Raw genomic sequence first — 18,119 nt, 5'->3', positions numbered from 1 at the left:
GGTGAATTGGTCCCATGGATGTAACTGGGCAGGAAGGGTTGTTACTCAAAATTTAAAAACTAGTAAAAGACTGGTTTCTATAACTGGTGGCACATGTTATGCTGCTGTTCTTTGTACCACCAGTCAAAGTGGTTGGAGCCCAGTTGGTAAATGTTGTGAATGGCGAGATGTGGCAGGTGAAGTGCAAACCTGAAACTCTGAAAGAGTACCCTGTGCACCCCAGGATGATAAAGAGCATATACCACAGTTATTCTTCCTTCCGTTTGTCCAGGTCTAGCGCTGCACAGCCATTCAGAATTTTATTCTAATCACTACCCTAGGTAATGTACTTCCTGCTTACAATATCTCTTTGACTGCTGCACAGATCTACCCTGAAGCACCAAACAGCTCCATGGTAAATGCAGCATAAAGGGGAAAGAGCAGGAAAAGGTCCAGCATTCTTTTTTTAAAACGAAGTTTTGAAAAGAAAAAGATACCAAAGACATTAGTCAGTCAGAGGCTGAGGCACGTTTGGTAACATAGTGAACAGAGGCAATAAGTTTTCAATCTTGTGCTTACAACTGTTTTGCCCTTTGATAAAATTGTCATTTTATTGTACACAAATACTATAAATCTCTGTCCTGATAGACTAAATACCAAGACTCTTCAACCTTGATGGGGAAGAAAGGCATCTCATTATGGTAGCAGTTTCAAAAGAGAAATAATTTAGAAAAAGCAACAAATTTTTTGCAATAAACATGCCAATGTAAGATACTCTGTACAGCTACATAAAATTCAGTCATATTTACAAGAAATGTGAATGCCAGAGGAGGACAATACAGGCATTGTAAACTCTGCTGGTCACATTGTCAAGAGTCCTGAGGTCATAATTTGACAATCTTTCTCCATCAGGTACATGGCACCTTATTTACAAATACTGCAGAAGACCTAACTTTTCAGCGCTCACCAGGTTTTGGAACCCTGGTAGAGGATTTTGAGATAATACATGAACATTATAGACACCAGCAGTTTAGCACCTAACAGTAACACTGCTTTTAATTGTGTGGCCTCTGCCTAGGTGTAATGTTGATGCTCACTGAGAAACCCGGTTCCATGATACAAGCCAACTAAGAATATTCATGCCTTCCATAACCTTCAAGACAAGAAAGAAAAGTGTTTCTGCTGAAACATTTTACAGCTTTGACCCTGGCTGCTGTACCATAGGGAGATTGATCTGCTACTCTAATGTCACCCGTCCCCCCCCCATTTCTCATAAATCGCTAATCTGAATCTCTTCACTGTATGGAGCAAAGCTCAGAGAACCCCCATAGTAGGAAAAAGGTAAAACTGGAGTGAAAAGTAATTGCACTCTTGGTCTGGCTGTTCCCCCTTCTCATAGTGCAAAAGAGCAGTGAATGAGCAAATTAATAGAAGGCAATTACATGCAAACTCCAATTATTATTTTCTGTGGAGGTCTCCAATAGCAACGGTAATTAATCTTAGATCACAAAAAATATTGGCACTAATAACCAGAAAAGGAAGTGTGACTGCCAAAAAATTTGGATATGGTACTTAAAGAAATTTTCAGACACAAATCTGTATCTATGTTATAACTTTCTGCAGGGTATAAAACAGTAAACCAATTATTATCTGGATAACCGTTGTTACAAACAGCTGGGCCAGCTGTTCCCAAACTTGTCCATTCACACAGTAAAATTAATTCAATTTTCTACAAAGAACAGTTGCTATGGTAATTGCTCTTGTGAGACTAATTGCTGTGTTTATAGGTGAAAGTGGATACAGTTACACAGTTGGATGATTGATTGCTATTATATTGCCAATCGTGTATGGTGCTCCAGATACACTTCCCTTTTAAAAAAATAAGCAAAGAAGTTTGAACTATACATACAAATCATTTTAGGGGCATTTGCAATTAACTGGTCACTGGATTATTAGACCAGGCTGATCCCTGAATACCCTCTGAGAATTTGCATCAGTTCCGTAGACTGGTAAACATTAGAATTATGAAACAATTACTTTGATGGCTATTGACTTATCTTGATGCAAAGATATTTTTAAAATGGGATATCAGGTCACTGCATCGTTTGAAGAGCTTTGCACTGGATTCCAGGCATTCCAGAATTGGTACGTCATTCTGCAATTTGCTTATTGTAGAATTTCTATTTCAATAGAGGCTACATATGTCTGATTGAAATATTCTACAAGGCCCAGGTAAAATAATCATGTAAAGCACCCTACCTTCTTCAAAGCTTTGTTTTCCTGCAGAGAGCAAAATCAAAACAAAACCTATTAAGAAACTTATTACACAAAATGATATGATCTTATTAGGTAACGAGTGTAGTGAATGGTGCTGTTAATGATATTATTGCCAGATGATAGTTTTGAACCTTTGACCAGAGATGAAAGTCCAGGATTTTCTTAGTAGTAAATCTTTAACTTCATCTGTTCCAATGATGGAAGCTCTTTCCTGACAAGTTGGATTCTGTTCCAAATAACTTATAGTTGCTGGTGTGGTTGAGTTTATGCTCCTTCACTGCCAGACATCAAGCTGTGAGGCACCACCTCCTTTGATAATGTCACATGGCAAAGAATCAATAGAATTGCCATAAAAGGTGGTATGATGCTTCTATGACAGGGAGCTCTGCTGCCAGCCGATGCCGGAATACAAATATGGCTTTTATTGCTAGTCATCAGTCTCAAAAGGCAAGAATTGTGGTAAGTCTGAACCGATGAAGGCATTAATGGTTTTAATTCCTTGCCACACCACCTGCATTACTTCCACAGAACGACATTTCATACCTTTCAGGAAGAAGCAGGTTTTAGGGAAAAATCAGTCTCAATCCATTTTCCGACCTTCCCCGATGAACGACCTTGCTAAATTACAGGGCAATTAGCAACGCTGAACCAGTTGCAGAATGACATTTTCCTCAAGTCCTGCTTCGAGTGTTACAATCACGGTAGTTGAGTAAGCACGGGTCTTCGGACAAAGGTTCGTGGGCAAAGACAGAGTCATTAGAAGAACATGTACTGTTGCTGTCCTCGCAGGAGGGAGAATATTGCTCAAAGGGAGTCGAGAGGTCCAAATACTGTTGAAGGAAACGTTTGCATAGGCATTTCATCAAAAAGCATCACATTTATTAATAAACTCAGTTTACCATATGATTGAATTATCATCTGACTTCTAAGTAATTAGTTAAGATGAAAGCTTGCTTTGCTGTAGGGGGAACTGGGTGAAGCAGTTGGTTAGTACATTAAGTTTTTATATTTTGGGTTTGAGCTCTTTATCTTGTGCTGAATTGTACGATGATGTAATGAGTTTAGTCAGCAGCAATCCAATTTTGAATGGATATGAATTCGCAACATAACTCCCAAAATTACGAGGGGTGATTGATAAGTTCGTGGCCTATGGTAGAAGGAGTCAATTTTAGAAAACCTAGCACATTCATTTTTCAACATAGTCCCCTCCTACATTTACACACTTAGTCCAGCGGTCGTGGAGCATACGGATCCCTTCTTTGTAGAAGTCGGTGTCCTGGACCTCCAGAAAGTGGTCCACAGCAGGGGTGATTGATAAGTTTGTGGCCTAAGGTAGAAGGAAATGAGCTATACACCTCTTGTTACATGCATGTGCAGTTCAACTCTTTGAGTGATTATGCAGAAAGCTTGAAGTTAATAACTCATCTCCTTCTACCTTAGGCCACAAACATATCAATCACCCCTGCTGTGGACCACTTTCTGGAGGTCCAAAATGCCGACTTCTACAAAGAAGGGATCGGTATGCTCCACGACTGCTGACTAAGTGTGTAAATGTAGGAGGGGACTATGTTGAAAAATTAATGTACTAGGTTTTCTAAAATTGACTCCTTCTACCTTTGGCCACAGACTTTTCAATCACCCCTGCTGTGGACCACTTTCTGGAGGTCCAAGATGCCGACTTCTACAAGGAAGGGATCTGTATGCTCCACGACCGCCAGACTAAGTGTGTAAATGTAGGAGGGGATTATGTTGAAAAATAAATGTGCTAGGTTTTCTAAAATTGACTCCGTCTACCTTAGGCTACGAACTTATCAATCACCCCTCGTAAGATAAGCTTGCACTATGTGGTAATCCCACTGACAGGCTGCTAAAGGAGTGGTGTGGTCAAAGGAAGCTTTCATACTGGTGTACCAGAAATGAAGTCACAGTTCTGGGATATGGTTAGGGATCAAAATATATCAGTGGGGAATTATGATAAAGCTTCACGAATCTGACTTGGGAATGAATGTGTTTTCAATTATGACTATCTCCACCCTCTTTTTCATGTAAGATCAGAGGAAAAAAAATGAGTCAGGAGCACCCTTCTGCTTCAAGTTTCCTTCTGTTTGCCATTTTTAATTTGTATTATAACATTATACTTATTTGGCTTTTAACCACACGCAGCATTGACATTTATCTCAAGCAGATAAAGATTTTCTTTGTGTGGTAATCTGGCAATTCATTGACTATCCAGATTCCTGATCCCCAAGAAATTTTAATATCCTAATTCTGACGTTAAACTATTCAGAAACCACGGGGGCCGGAAGGAAGTGTGGATGGAGGTAATATGAACATATTGTAAGTGCACTGACCTCATCTGATATAGAACTCAAGACCTTGTCAAGCTCTGCCACCAGCTGTTTGAATGTTGGTCTTTGGGAAGCCACTGCATGCCAGCACTCCCTCATGAGCAAATATCTGAAACAGATATACAACATGTGAGATTCAATGACAAAAGTCTCACACAAATTACATATAATACCACAGATATTCTGAGTGAATTTGCTAGGTTTATTTAAAAATCCTAATGAGACAAAGTAAGCAGTTCCAACAATCCTCATATCAAGTCAGACAAAGTTAGCCATTTGAAGGTGCCCCAGCCGATCCAGTCTATCAGTTTGTGCTGTAAACCTTCCGGAGCCTCAAATATGCAGTCAAGGCCCTACACTTTGAAAGAATGTGAGAAACATGTTGCAATGGATTTGGCTGTAATTACCTTCAGTTAGCTGACGTTAAGTGTTTGCTTCTGAAACATATTCTGGGAGTACAAATTCACTAGTTCTTTATTGACGTTTCGAGGATATAATGGCTAGGAATATCACATTCATGGCTAGGAATATCAGATCTTCTTTATCTTCTCTTCAGTCTGTTGGTACCAGGGTGAATTTTATTCTGCTAGACGGGAACAATGCTCACAGGGGACACAGCCTACTTTCTAAAATAACTAATGTCCAAAAGCAAGAAAGCAGAAGTTCAGAGATCTACAGGGGCTATGTATTGCACACATATAAATCAGTGAGATGTTGATGAGTAGCTTACAGCTCATGTGTACAGTTTGATGGCTTGTCCATTCGATGACCTTCTTTGAGAAGTTTGAAGAGTTCCTCCACAGGGATTCCTGGATAAGGAGAGCCACCTAGTGTGAAGATTTCCCACATCAAGACTCCAAATGACCATCTGCATTATAGTGAGAAGCAACAGCAAAAGATTAGCTGATGGAACCAACAAATGTTTGCAATACCTATCTATGAAAGAGATGAAGATATCACCTGAGTTAGTGCATTTTTTTATTATTCAATGCAAAATGAAATAAACCTCATTATTTTTACAAGAACACAAGGTAATTATGGAGATTGTAGGCAGTTATTTGTTCAGTCCAGATTCAGTTTTGCTTCCACTATTTGATCTTGATTCCACACATTGAACAACTTCCTTTGTGAAGAAATTGTTGCTAATCGTAAAAATTCAGGTCTTCGGTTAGAATCCAAAGTGAGCACATGTTAGGATTTTATACTGTTCAGGTAGTTTGTTAAGTACTACTGCATATGTCCTCTGTTCTTGATCAATATTTTGAGTTTCATTATCAACTGGGCCAATACCTTGTTCAAAATTGTTATATTTATGGTGATGGTGAGATTGGGTCATGAGACGTCAGATATGGAACATGATAAGTATTTGGGTCAGGTCACGCACTTATACCTAAACAAAGCAACTGTTATTCACCCCTTCCTGCCTTGTGCCCCCCTTCTTTTAAAATGTCTACCTCCATCTGCCTTTGTCCCAAACTTTCATCCACTCCCCTTCCCAATGTCACTTGATCTACCCATCACCCTCCACCCTCCACAGTCCATCCATCACCTCTGGTTACCCGTCCCACCACTCTCCCCCTGCTACCTTCCAGTCCTGATGCAGGGTTTCAAACCAAAGCATTGACAATTCCTTTCCTCTCACAGGTAACTGCGCAATCCACAGAGCTCTTTCAGCAGATTATTAGTTGCACCAGATTCTGTCATTTGTAGTTTCTAGCACCTCCAAAAGTACTGTTACGGTTTATTCCAATAGTTTAAATATTCTGGTTATTTTCCTTCAGGTGTTCCATACAATTCAAATCAGTTATACCTGTAGACGTCATTGTCCTTTCCTGTGCTAGATCCATGACACTGGAATTAGTCTCGTGGGGCTTCTTTACACCATCTATAATGCTCAGCCATTTCCCTTGTTCCATGGCAAAGCACTCAACACACACGTCCAAGGTGTAGCGTTTGAAATCATAGGAGGTCACTGACCTGAATGAGGACTGAGAACGCAATCTGAGTATGGGACTCTTCAAACTGTTTGATTTCATAGAAAAGTATATGAAAGCTAAATATCTTATCTATTGTTTTTCAGACTGCTGGAGATAAATTAAACAGCTGTACACTATTGGGAGACTTTTACACTGGGAAAAATGTGCCAGATGAACAAAAATCCTGCTTTGAAAAAAAGACTTGGCCAGATTGAATGATCCCTGTCATGGTGGACATCTGCTGCTGACGGTTGTGCATGGGCTGCAGTAAAGTCACATCACCCCGTGTAAAAGAGAAGATCACTAACAGACTATACTTGGCATTCCTGCTCTTCAGGTGGAAAAAGGCGTATGCTTTTTTTTTTGAATTTGACTTTAATTTTTTTTGAGAGAATATTCCTCCATGATCATTAGATGATTGGTAAACATTGTTGAACACGGAACTTGCCATGGCAGGGCAGGACTGCCAGGGATCTTGCTCATAGCATGTTGCTTGGGTAGACAAGATTGAGACGTGGAATGAACACCTGCACATGTGACAGTCCAGTGCTAAAGAATCACAGCATGTTGATATTATGTTTTGCAACTCCAAAACATTAAACTAATTAAAAGGAAAAGATGGGAGTCTGAAATGTGAGTCTAACTTAGTTTTACTTTCAGTGAGGTGCCCATATATCATGTGGTAGTGTCATAACGTATGCCATTTATGTACTTTTACATATAACCTGTAATGAATTACGTAAACAAAGAATGCTTAATCAACAATTTATTTACAATATTATTCAAATATTACTGAAATATTAAATACACAACAGTTGACTACTGAAATAAGTAAATTATTTTCAGACAGGTAGTGGTTCTGGCAAACGTCGGCTTCAGATCTTTATATCACAGCCTGACAAAGCCAAGGTTGTATTTTTAGGAATTACTTTGACCTACAGCCCAACAAAGCCAAAGTTGTATTTCTAGGAATTATTTTGACCTACAGCCTCAATGTGTGTTATCTGATCTCAACAAATGCATTTAGGCCAAAATCTCACTTGTTCTTAGTGATGTCAAATTTGATGAGCAAACTAGTAGGATGGTACTTTCCTTGAGTCTGTAGGTGAATCATTGTGGTCAGATTACACTGTGAAATTCATTTTGGTAGAATTGAGGATAATCTTATTCCCATGGTAAGTGATAAGCCTAAAAAGCTGCCAGAGAAGTATTTTGTAGGATGCATAAGACTTGGCTGAAATGTCCAAGAGGAATGGAAAGTTGCTCACTGCCGAGGGTTGAAGAACAGCTGCAGCCATTAAAGCTGTGTCTATAGCTCATGTTTGTTTTCAGCAGCTCCTGTTAGTGGAGGGACTTTTGAAGTCACCAATGCAAACACCTGAACCACTATCCATTTCAAATTGGGGGCACTGTGCAAGTTGAAAATATACTGCTCCACCAATCTACTGATTTCTTCTTCAGAGTGAAATAAAGTAGAAGAATCCATGATATTGTTCTGTATAAAATGACCGGGCCATAATTCTGATGATGTTTCAGGATTTGATGGTTCATGAATGATTGTTCACTGGAAGCATGGGTTTCTTGGAGAGTTCATAGTATCAAGCAATATGTTAAATACTATGACACAGTATCCTGAAATGGTCTATTCAATTGAAGTGAATTCCATGGAGTTTATTAAAATATAAACATAATGAAGGTTAAATAGTAGTTTTAGGTATAGAACACAAGATAATATTTTGACACTGTGTCTAACTTTGTCAATCCATTTAGTGCAGGGCGTAATGACATGGTGCTGGCAGGCTTCAGTAGGTAATCGACACTATAGCTTTCTTGCACAGCCTACTCAAATTGAGAAAGGGAATCCAATACTGAAAGAGTACTTAAATATGATCAGTACTTACACGTCACTTTGGTGTGTATACACTCTATCAAACAAGGCCTCTGGCGCCATCCACTTTACTGGCAAGCGACCCTGGAATGAAACATAAAAGCCATTGTCAGTGAGTCTAACGTTCCCTTTTGACAAGTTCAATGTACTTTCAAGTTAACCTCCATGACAAACTGTCAGCTGCAGGCCTAAGCACTGAGGTTTCAAACAGCACAATGAACTGTGTGCACAGGAATTACCCAGAGCAAATTACTTAAAGTGACATTATTATTATTTTTTTAAAAGGACTTTTCTTCTTTTCCTGAAGTTTGGCTACATTTTATTTAGTGATACAGTGTGGAGTAGTTCCTTCCAGTCACGGTGCTCCTGCAACCCTGATTAACCCTAGCCTAATCACAGGACAACTTACACTGACCAATTAACCAACTCGGTTCATCCATGGACTGTGTGAAGAAACCGGAGGACCCAGAGAAAACCCACGCCTTCCGCGGGGATGACATACAAAGACTCCTTGCAGAATGGCCCCAGAATTGAACCCTGAAACACTCCGAGCTATAACAACGTCGCGCTAACTGCTATCAGGGCAAACAGTGCTCCAGCAGCTATCCAAGGACACAGGAACTTTTTCTAAATAATGAAAATTAAACTAAGGTTTACAGCCTTGGGAGGACCTAGCAGTAGTTAGTTAAACATGCGAATCTTATAAATGGGCCAGAAGGCTTGGCATGGATCATGACCATTTATTTATTGAGATACAGCGCAGAATAGGACCTTCCGGCCCTTTGAGACACGCCGCCCAGCGATCACCCAATTTAATCCTCGCCAAATCACGGAGCAATTTACAATGACCAATTAATCTAACAGCCAGTACATCTTTGGAGTGTGGGATGAAAGCCACGTGATTGTGGGGAGAACATACCAATTCCTTACAGCCAGCAGTGGGAATTGAACCCAGATCACCGTGACTGTAAAGCATTGTGGTAACTAGTACACTACTGTGCCGCTAACGTTTGAAAAGATTCACAGTATGATTTTACCTACATATCTTTCAGGGCACTGTCTCCTGCAAAACCAATTCCTAAAGAAAATTTATGACAGAGGAGCCTATCCAAAGAGTTCATTTGATTTATTTATTTATTATCGAAGCATGTATCCATATGCAACTTGAAATTTGTATTCTTGTGGCCCATTCCTTTCTTTCTCCTCCCACTGCACTCCTACAACTTATTCTCCCTTATGTGCCCAACAAAAGAAAAATATTTCTTCACAAATACAGAATTCATAAGGATACTTATTATAAATCAAAATAAGGTAGCACAAAATGCACTATATATATAAATCATACTGATACAATCACGGCATCCCATATTCATGGTCAGTCAAATAAAATAAATTGAATTATAAAATACAATAATATAGTTAATTATATTATAAAAAAATCTACACCCACTACCAAGACAAAGCTGGTTGGTTAAAAAAAAACAAAAAAAAGTGTACTTTACCATATAGTGTTTTATAATAATAGCCCAGATCTATATTTTAATAACATTAACAATTCAAAAATTTTCAAAATAGTTCAGAAAGGGTCCCCATAACATTTGAAAATCTTGATTAGAATCAGAAATCGAACAACGAATCTTCTCTAAATTTAAACGTGACACAACACCACATAACTATTGAGCACGTGTGGGGGGAGCGGGGGCAACCTCCTTCCATTTAAGCAAGATCGTCCTCCTAACAGTGTTTGATCCTTTTGCTACTACCTACTCTGGGAACAGCTTGTAGTGGCCAATTAACCTATCAGCAAATCTTTCGAAAGTGATAGGAAACAAGAGCACCAGTTTCTCACATGGTCACAGGGAAGACTCCATACAACAGTACCCAAGTTCAAGATTGAACCAAGACTCCAGAGCAATAAGGAGGCAGCACTAACTACTCTACTACTGTGAAAACTCACGGGACTGCAAAGGCTGGAATCTGAATCAACAACAAAAGCCGTCTGCTGAATGAACTCAGCTGTCTGTGGGGGATGGGGGTGGGGAGAAAAGAGAATGTTGACAATTTGGGTCAAAACCCTGCATCAGGAATTATGCTGGTCTTTGACCAGAAATCTTTGAAATTTCTTTTCCCTTCACAGATGTTGTTCAAATGGCAGAATTCCACCAACAGGCGGTTTCTTTCAGCAAATTGTTCCTCCATCACTGCGCTGTTCTTCCTTTTCCACCCAGAAGGAATGGTCTTCTTGCCCCGTGTCAACAGAAGCTGATTCATTTCCAATTCAGTATTTTGCATGTAATTTTATAAACTGCTCAATGTGTAAGTCCCACAGTCCTCAGCAATTCAGGATTTTTGTTTTCTGCAGGTTTTACAGATTTTCTAGCGAAATCCCAAACCATTCACCTCTTGTCAGATCTCAGCAAGTTCTTCTACAATCCCCATCACCTCACTTAAAAAATAGTCAGACTAAGTGAAGGCCTGTGGTCGAGCAGTAATATTTATTATTTACAGAATATGCTTACTTAGTTTCAAATAAAGATCTGCATCTGACTGCAGTTGCTGGAATGCATAGCTACTTACATTTGTGGTTTTCTTGTAATAGTCAATATTGTTCACACCTCGTGCCAGACCAAAGTCTGCAATTTTCATGACATTGTCTTCAGTTACTAACACATTCCTGGCTGCCAAGTCACGATGGATACACTGCAGAGAGAATTAAAACAATCCGCTAAGTACACTCACATCTGTGTCACAGCGGATGCTTTTGTCAGGACAAGTAAACAGTTGGGGGTGAGGTATTAGAGGGACAGTCAGTAATATGCCAGCCTCAGACAGTACTCTTTAACATAGCACACTGCTGTTCGACTAGTTGCCAACGTGGACACTTTTGAAGATGTTTCATTCACTAGATGAGTTTTTAAGCTGTCAGCGCAGCAGCAAGCTTTCAACAAACAGATGAAAATCCTACCACGGATGGCAATCTCATAAGCCCAAAAACTTTAATCCCTGCCCTTCATAGCTGCCGTAAGTTATTGTAATGTGAGCCTCATTCCCCTCTGCTTGTGAACGATGCATGTTGTTTTTAAACCATCATCTTACTTGTAGGACATGGGAAAGTGAGACACTGCCCTTCCCACATTGTTCTGTTCACACGACCTTTCACCCATCCCAAGGGGCCAATGCAGGTACCTAAACTCCCCCTGCGTTAAATGAGCAATCCACCTGGGCCTCATCCAAGCATGCTATCTGCAGTGCTTCCCAGAGCTGGATTTGCCGATGGCTTACCTTTTTAGATGCTAAGTATTCCATGCCCCGTGCCACTTGATAAGCACTGGACACCAGATCTTTAAACGTTAGCTGTTCTTCCGGCACCTTTGTGACATGAAAGTTGTAATCCATGCCAGGTGGCCGCCGAGCCCTGAGGTATTCCCGCAAGTTGCCTTTTGTGGCGTATTCCACAATTACATACAGCAAACCTAGGACATCAACAGCAGCTTTAGCCACAGCACACTCAGCAAATACAAACAGCACTCGTCATGCTCTTTACCCTAATGGCTTGCTTAGTTCTCCATCTGTCAACATACAGTCAAAATGACTTCATGCAAAGCTTACACCTGTTCTGGTACCACACTCTGTAAGGTATACAAGCAACATACATAAATGCAGCCATCTCGTACCTGTTAGGTGTAAGACAATAGTCTGCATTTCTTTCCTGCTTCCTACTTTTCTGACACATTAGCTTTTGTGAGTAGCATTATTGACAGCAGCTCGCCAAAGTCATTATTCTTCATTTACGTTATATTTTATCATACGAAAGGTATCACACCTAAGCTTAGTGTCATTTTCAATTCAGATTTACATGCTTTTCAGTGGATATCATTGGATGGGATTTCAATCAAGGACTAAATGCAAAACAATTCTCCCAAAGAAGACAGTGGAAGCTAGCTGCTGGATACCCTGGGGGGGCGGGGGGGGAGAAAACAGTGCTGCACTGTCCCAGTGCTGTTACCACTGGCAGAAAACTTCCAGTTCCAAGGTAACCTGGACATTCTCCTCTCATAGGTGGATAGTGGAGCCCAGTGTATTCACTCAAAACAGTGATATACAGCATTGGTGGCTGCATTGACACATCTAAGTGTAGATAGTATATTAGAGCAAAGTTTCACCTGTTCTGCATTGAGCATGAAAATTATTACACAGATACAATCATGTATACTGCCTTCTGTAATATAGTCATACAGCATATGTAACTTTAATATCCCTATGTAGTTCTCACCACAGAGATTGGGTAAAATAGGATCACACAAAATAGTTGATGTATGAAAATATTTACGGCAGCACAGTAGCGTAGGTTAGCACAACGCTTTACAGCTCAATTCCCGCTGCTGTCTGTAAGGAGTTTGTACGTTCTCCCCGTGACCACGTGGGTTTCCTCCGGGTGCTCCGGTTTCCTCCCACAGTCCAAAGACGTACTGTTTAGTAGGTTAATTGGTCATTGTAAGTTGTCCCGTGAATTGGCTAGGGGTTGCTGAGCAGCACGTCTCGTTGGGAAAGAAGGGCCTATTCTGCGTTGTATCCCAATAAATAAATATTTAATGCGAGAAAATAGTTTGCTGTCCACAGAAGTTCACCGTAAACTCACCATCCTGTGTGCAAGCACCAAGCAAGTTAATTATATTCTTATGCTTATCCATCATCTTCATCATCTCCATCTCTGAGATAAGATCTGCCAGGTCTTTCTCTGTGGCATCATCTGCAAACAAGTTTTAAAAGTTGTACTTAATACCTCCCTTTGCACTGATTTCACCAAGTGACGAAGCAAGCAAAATTATTATCAAGTCCAGCCAAGATCAATCAGAGAAGAATTGTGTGGAATTGCTTGGACTTGGATCAAGTAACAGTTCAGTTCAGTTCATTCTCTTACTGGAGTCAGTTCGAAAGTAGTCTGGGCTATTAGGTTTCCGACTGAACCCAGCAACAGACTGGACTACATATTTTCAAATTTTATGAGACCACTTCTTACTCACCTTTCAGTGACTTCACTGCCACTGTAACTGGCTTGTCTGGTTCGTCCTTGTTTATCCCATAAGCCTCCGCTTTAACCACCTGCCCAAAGCAACCCTCTCCAAGGGGTTTCCCCAATACCAGTCTGGAAAAGAAATACAAGATAAACTCTGACCTGCAAAGATATATACAAAGATAGTTTAAGCCTGTCTGAATCCTTTATTTATTTTCTATTTCTATTTCCATCTGGAGCTATTTATAGGAAAACCTAATTTATTAAAATAAATATGATAACAGACCCTAGTGCTAATGAATTGCTCTTACTGCAACTTACAATATGGGAAGACAGTTTGATCCATGTTCTGCTTGGGTACACACACAAAATGCTGGAGGAAATCAGAAGGCCAGGCAGTATCTACAGAAAAGAGTACAGTTGACGTTTCAGGCAGGACGCTGAAGGGTCTTGGCCTGAAACTTCGACTGTACTCATTTCCATAAATGCTGCCAGGCCTGCTGAGTTCCTCCACCATTTTGTGTGTGTTGCTCAGATTTTCTCTTGTTTCTGTTTGGGTACATTTATTTGTAAGCCATTTGTGCAGCTTACCAAGAGATATGAAGTTTAATACTCTATATGCAGCATCTTACTAATATTACACTTACTTATCACGATGGAATTCCCACTTTGGGTCCATCGGTAACTCGAACTCCACAACGCCAGACAGCATGGGTGTACCACTGGAGGACAGGCGCGCCACTCTGACGAGAGAGGCATTCGATTTCATTGAAGAATTTGATTCTCGTGAAAACTGAAATGGCAAAGAATTGAGTAATTAAGCTGCATGGAAATAAAGCATTTCTACAAACTCGCTCATCCCCAGCATGTTTGTGAAAATTAGCTTTACAACGGTAACATTAGTGCACTTTAGCAGATCTGTGATTGACTTACGTTGTACTTTGACTAGTCTGTGACGGGCACCAAAACGTTGATGTTGGTGCAGCTTGGCCAGACGGAGATGGACTTTGGGTGTAATGTAACTGTGCTGGTCTGTTCTAGTTATACTGGAATAATATTGGTACGCTTCAGTTGTTATATGAAATTAAATGTGCATTCTAGCTGTGATCGTGTTGATACAGTTTTATATATAATGAAGGTGCTGATGCGATTTGCTTGTGCTACGATATTGTTGGTGCAATTTATTGTGTGGGGATGATGCTGGCAGGTTTGATTGTATTGATGCTATATGATGCTATTGTAATAGTGATGGAAATTAAATGCTCCCACGGAACAGTTAAAGTTTAACAAACTCTTAGGTCATTCAAGATTCTGTTGGTGATTTTTCTTCTGGTGCAGTTTTGTTTGTATTAATTCCCTTTTTCAGGTATTGGATTAAGATAGTAACATATTGACATTTATATATCACTGACTGTGGATTGGAGACTACATTTCGAGAGCTCAGTAAAGGTTCAACCTGTATTCCTATTCCAAATTTGTATTTCATCACCTCAAACAATACTACGCCAACACAGAGATATTCCAGGTGCTGGAATTCTTGAACAACATTGACAAAATGCTGGAAGAACTCATCAAGTCAGGCTGCATCTATTGAGGCGAATAAATGGTCAAGGTTTTGGGCCGAGACTCTTCATCAGATCAACCTGCTGAAGGGTCTTGGCCTGAAACTTCAACTGTTCATTCTCCTTCTTAAATGTATTAAGAGTGTCAGCAAGGCTCTCACATACTGACTTCCACCATCACGATGGCAGAAAAGCTTGTCGAATTGTTAATTACAAACAGTTGAGCAGGATGTGAGTGGTCTGTCGGTAGCCACGTAGCCAGTGATAAAAATAGGTTGTTAATTGCAGAGCTGGACAAAAGAAATTAGGAGAAAGTAATTACAGGTTGTCAAGCACAGCCACTCAACACTCAGCTGCATTTCAGTAATTTATTTCTGAACGTTGCGAGGTATCCAGGGTTTACCTGTCTTTTAAAAGGAAACTTGGAGAGTTTCTGCACAGGCAGTGGGTCAAAGGCTCTCTTACTGGACCTTGCCTGCATTCTACACAATATAATGATGACTACTGACAGGATGATAGCCAGAGATGTAGCAGCATAAATCAGGATATCAGTGTACTTTGTCCCAGAGGAGTCAATTATTTTCGGGGGCTCTTCCTCTGTGAAATAATGGAAAGAAGAAATCTATGAATATTTTCATAAAGCTAGATATTACTGAGAAAATGGCTAAAGGTACATGACATGCAAAACCTCAGTGTCTTTGGCACCGAAGCCAGAGTCAGTGCTAAATTGACAACAAAGGTGCCATATAGGCCTGTGATTAGCACTTCTCCTTTATAAAGGCACTATGTTCTCAGGCAGGAGGATATTTCACTCTGCGTGCCCAGTAGAGATGGTAGAGGCAGAATGCTGATGGCTGGCCACATCACATGCTCCCACATCTCAGTACAGACATGCCCGTCCGTCCCTAGCAAGTGAGGATCTCACTAACATTCAGAAGCCACAGATCAATATTGACATCAGAATATGGTTAAAACTTGGAAAATCGCAGAGGACCAAATCTGAAAGAAGTACGTGATGGCGCTCAATGGCCTGATGACAATAAGTACTTACATACGGGGATACGGGGAGAAGGCAGAAGACCGGGGCTGAGTGGGAAAATGGATCAGCCATGATGAAATGGCAGAGCAGACTCGATGGGCCGAATGGCTTAATTTCCCCTATACCTTCTGGTCTTATGGTCTTACATTTTTTTTCAAAAACAGCCCACCCCCTTCCAACTTTACAGTGATAACTCTCACCCCACCAGCCCAAATCCTGTCACTTCCACTCTATGCCAGTTTTGTTTGTATACTTCATTTCAGCGCCAAAACAGACCATCCCATTGTGTTCATAGCACCCTCAGCCTCCTTCCCCAACATCCAGGACCACTAGTGCGATGGTTCTAATGTTGCTCCCACTGGAGACAGTGATTAATTGCCCAGGTCTAGGAGAGAACATGGTCCAGGTCTCAGCCCCTAAAGGTGTTTCCCTCTTAATCTTATCTGCACCTTGTCTGGCTGCATAGGGTGTAGAGTTAATACAATCTTTTAAGCACAAAATTAAATGTTTAGTTCTTGCATAACCATTATACATCCCATAGAAAGAGTAGTACGCACCTGGTAAAACTGTCAGCCAGGCAGAATGGTAAGAGATCCCAATAGAATTGCCTGCCAAACAGGTGTATTTCCCTGCATCTTCAAATGTGACATTATGCAAGTAGAGGACTTCAATTTCAGTGCTGTTAATGTCAGCAGTCTGTGAAGAGAGATAGAGAAAAACATACATAAACTGATTAAGGAATTGTGCTGTGCAGAGGACAACGTGTATAAACTGTGCTTTGCAGGTGCATAGTATTAGATTACACAGAGATAAAACAGGAAATAATTGGGTTATTCAACGTTCCAACAGCATAGTTTTGTGCCAAAACAATAACAATGGCACCCTACAATAAAGGTTGTGAGAACCAGTATGTCCACCTAAGTCTACTACAAGTGCACTAATCCGACTCACAGTAGCGTGGTTATAGAATTTTTTGACCCACATACGTACCTTTAACACTTGGACATATGGAGCCTCATCGGGTCCATATCTACTGCCGTTCACCTCCACGTGTTTGAGCCATTGGATGTGAGGCTGTGCGTCACTGTAAACTCTGCAGTGGAACTCCACATTGCTGCCCACCACGGCAGATTTGTTAGCTGGCAGGCCAACCTGCAGGATGGGCCGGTGAGGAGACCGTTCTGTGTGTCAGAGAAGGTATAATCAACCTAAATTCAGAACACTGCTCACACCATGTAGTTTTGAAAATCCATAAATACTCTGGGGGCTACCAATCATTGAGCTATTTTTTTGTTGATTTTCCTCAGTTGTTCTCAAACTTCCACAGGGAGAAAATGGCAGAACTCTCAACCTTTTCTATATTATTTATCCAAATTACAAACTGCAACAGAAGCTCACTTATTTCTCGTTCTTGAAATAACTTCCAGCAGAAATTGTTTAACATTAGTTCCTAATTCCCTCTGGTGGGTTGATATGATGTACAGATAAGCAAGCAACATAACATGGAAAATCAGAACAGCTCGTAATGGGTTTCATTATAATAGTTAACAATGTCGCAAACTTTGATGTTGCTTTGAAGTCTCAATGTACACAGAGATTGTGGTCAAACCCTATACTGACTCTAATCGCATTGCAACAACATGTCAGACCAACCAGAAACATCAAATCGGCTCAGATCCAAAGTCAACCACTACTAAGTCCAATACAAACACCTGGTTTTTGGGGAAATTTTTGAAGCATGTAGACTTTTGCTTCTTTTTGATTGTTATCAATTATTTGGTATTTAGACATAATTGAACCTGTACTCCAAAAGCAATAATCTTACATTATCAAAATTATAACAACTGACTCTCATTTACCTACAATTAACTTATTCTAATTCAAAGTTTTTTTAAACGTGTGCAATTAGGTTCGTTCCATTTTGCTAGCACAATACTTAGTTTGAAAATAATGAGGGAAGCCATCTTGCCCTTAATATGGCTCAATAATATGTACTGGCTTCTGTTATGAGCCCACATTTTTAGTGTGCAAAAGAT

At 40.3% G+C, this 18,119-nt stretch overlaps 1 protein-coding gene across 3 annotated transcripts in view; it reads right to left on the bottom strand.

The window, feature by feature from the left end:
* Window positions 1–563: 563 nt before the first annotated feature.
* Window positions 564–18,119, bottom strand: part of LOC140200391 (fibroblast growth factor receptor 4-like) — a 60,217-nt gene continuing 42,661 nt past the window's right edge. For all 3 annotated transcript variants that reach the window (XM_072263654.1, XM_072263655.1, XM_072263656.1), the window contains exons 7-18: window positions 17,074–17,264; window positions 16,641–16,779; window positions 15,448–15,641; window positions 14,130–14,275; window positions 13,493–13,614; window positions 13,108–13,218; window positions 11,751–11,941; window positions 11,046–11,168; window positions 8,482–8,552; window positions 5,335–5,472; window positions 4,608–4,713; window positions 564–3,086 (exon numbers count right to left, since the gene is read on the bottom strand). In XM_072263654.1, the coding sequence (XP_072119755.1) occupies window positions 2,928–3,086; window positions 4,608–4,713; window positions 5,335–5,472; window positions 8,482–8,552; window positions 11,046–11,168; window positions 11,751–11,941; window positions 13,108–13,218; window positions 13,493–13,614; window positions 14,130–14,275; window positions 15,448–15,641; window positions 16,641–16,779; window positions 17,074–17,264 (1,691 nt within the window). In that variant the 3' untranslated portion in view covers window positions 564–2,927. The remainder of the gene's footprint in view (window positions 3,087–4,607; window positions 4,714–5,334; window positions 5,473–8,481; window positions 8,553–11,045; window positions 11,169–11,750; window positions 11,942–13,107; window positions 13,219–13,492; window positions 13,615–14,129; window positions 14,276–15,447; window positions 15,642–16,640; window positions 16,780–17,073; window positions 17,265–18,119) is intronic.

Source organism: Mobula birostris, chromosome 7, assembly GCF_030028105.1.
Source record: "Mobula birostris isolate sMobBir1 chromosome 7, sMobBir1.hap1, whole genome shotgun sequence".
Classification (NCBI taxonomy): Eukaryota; Metazoa; Chordata; class Chondrichthyes; order Myliobatiformes; family Myliobatidae; genus Mobula; species Mobula birostris.
This window is presented reverse-complemented; position numbering and strand designations above follow the sequence as displayed.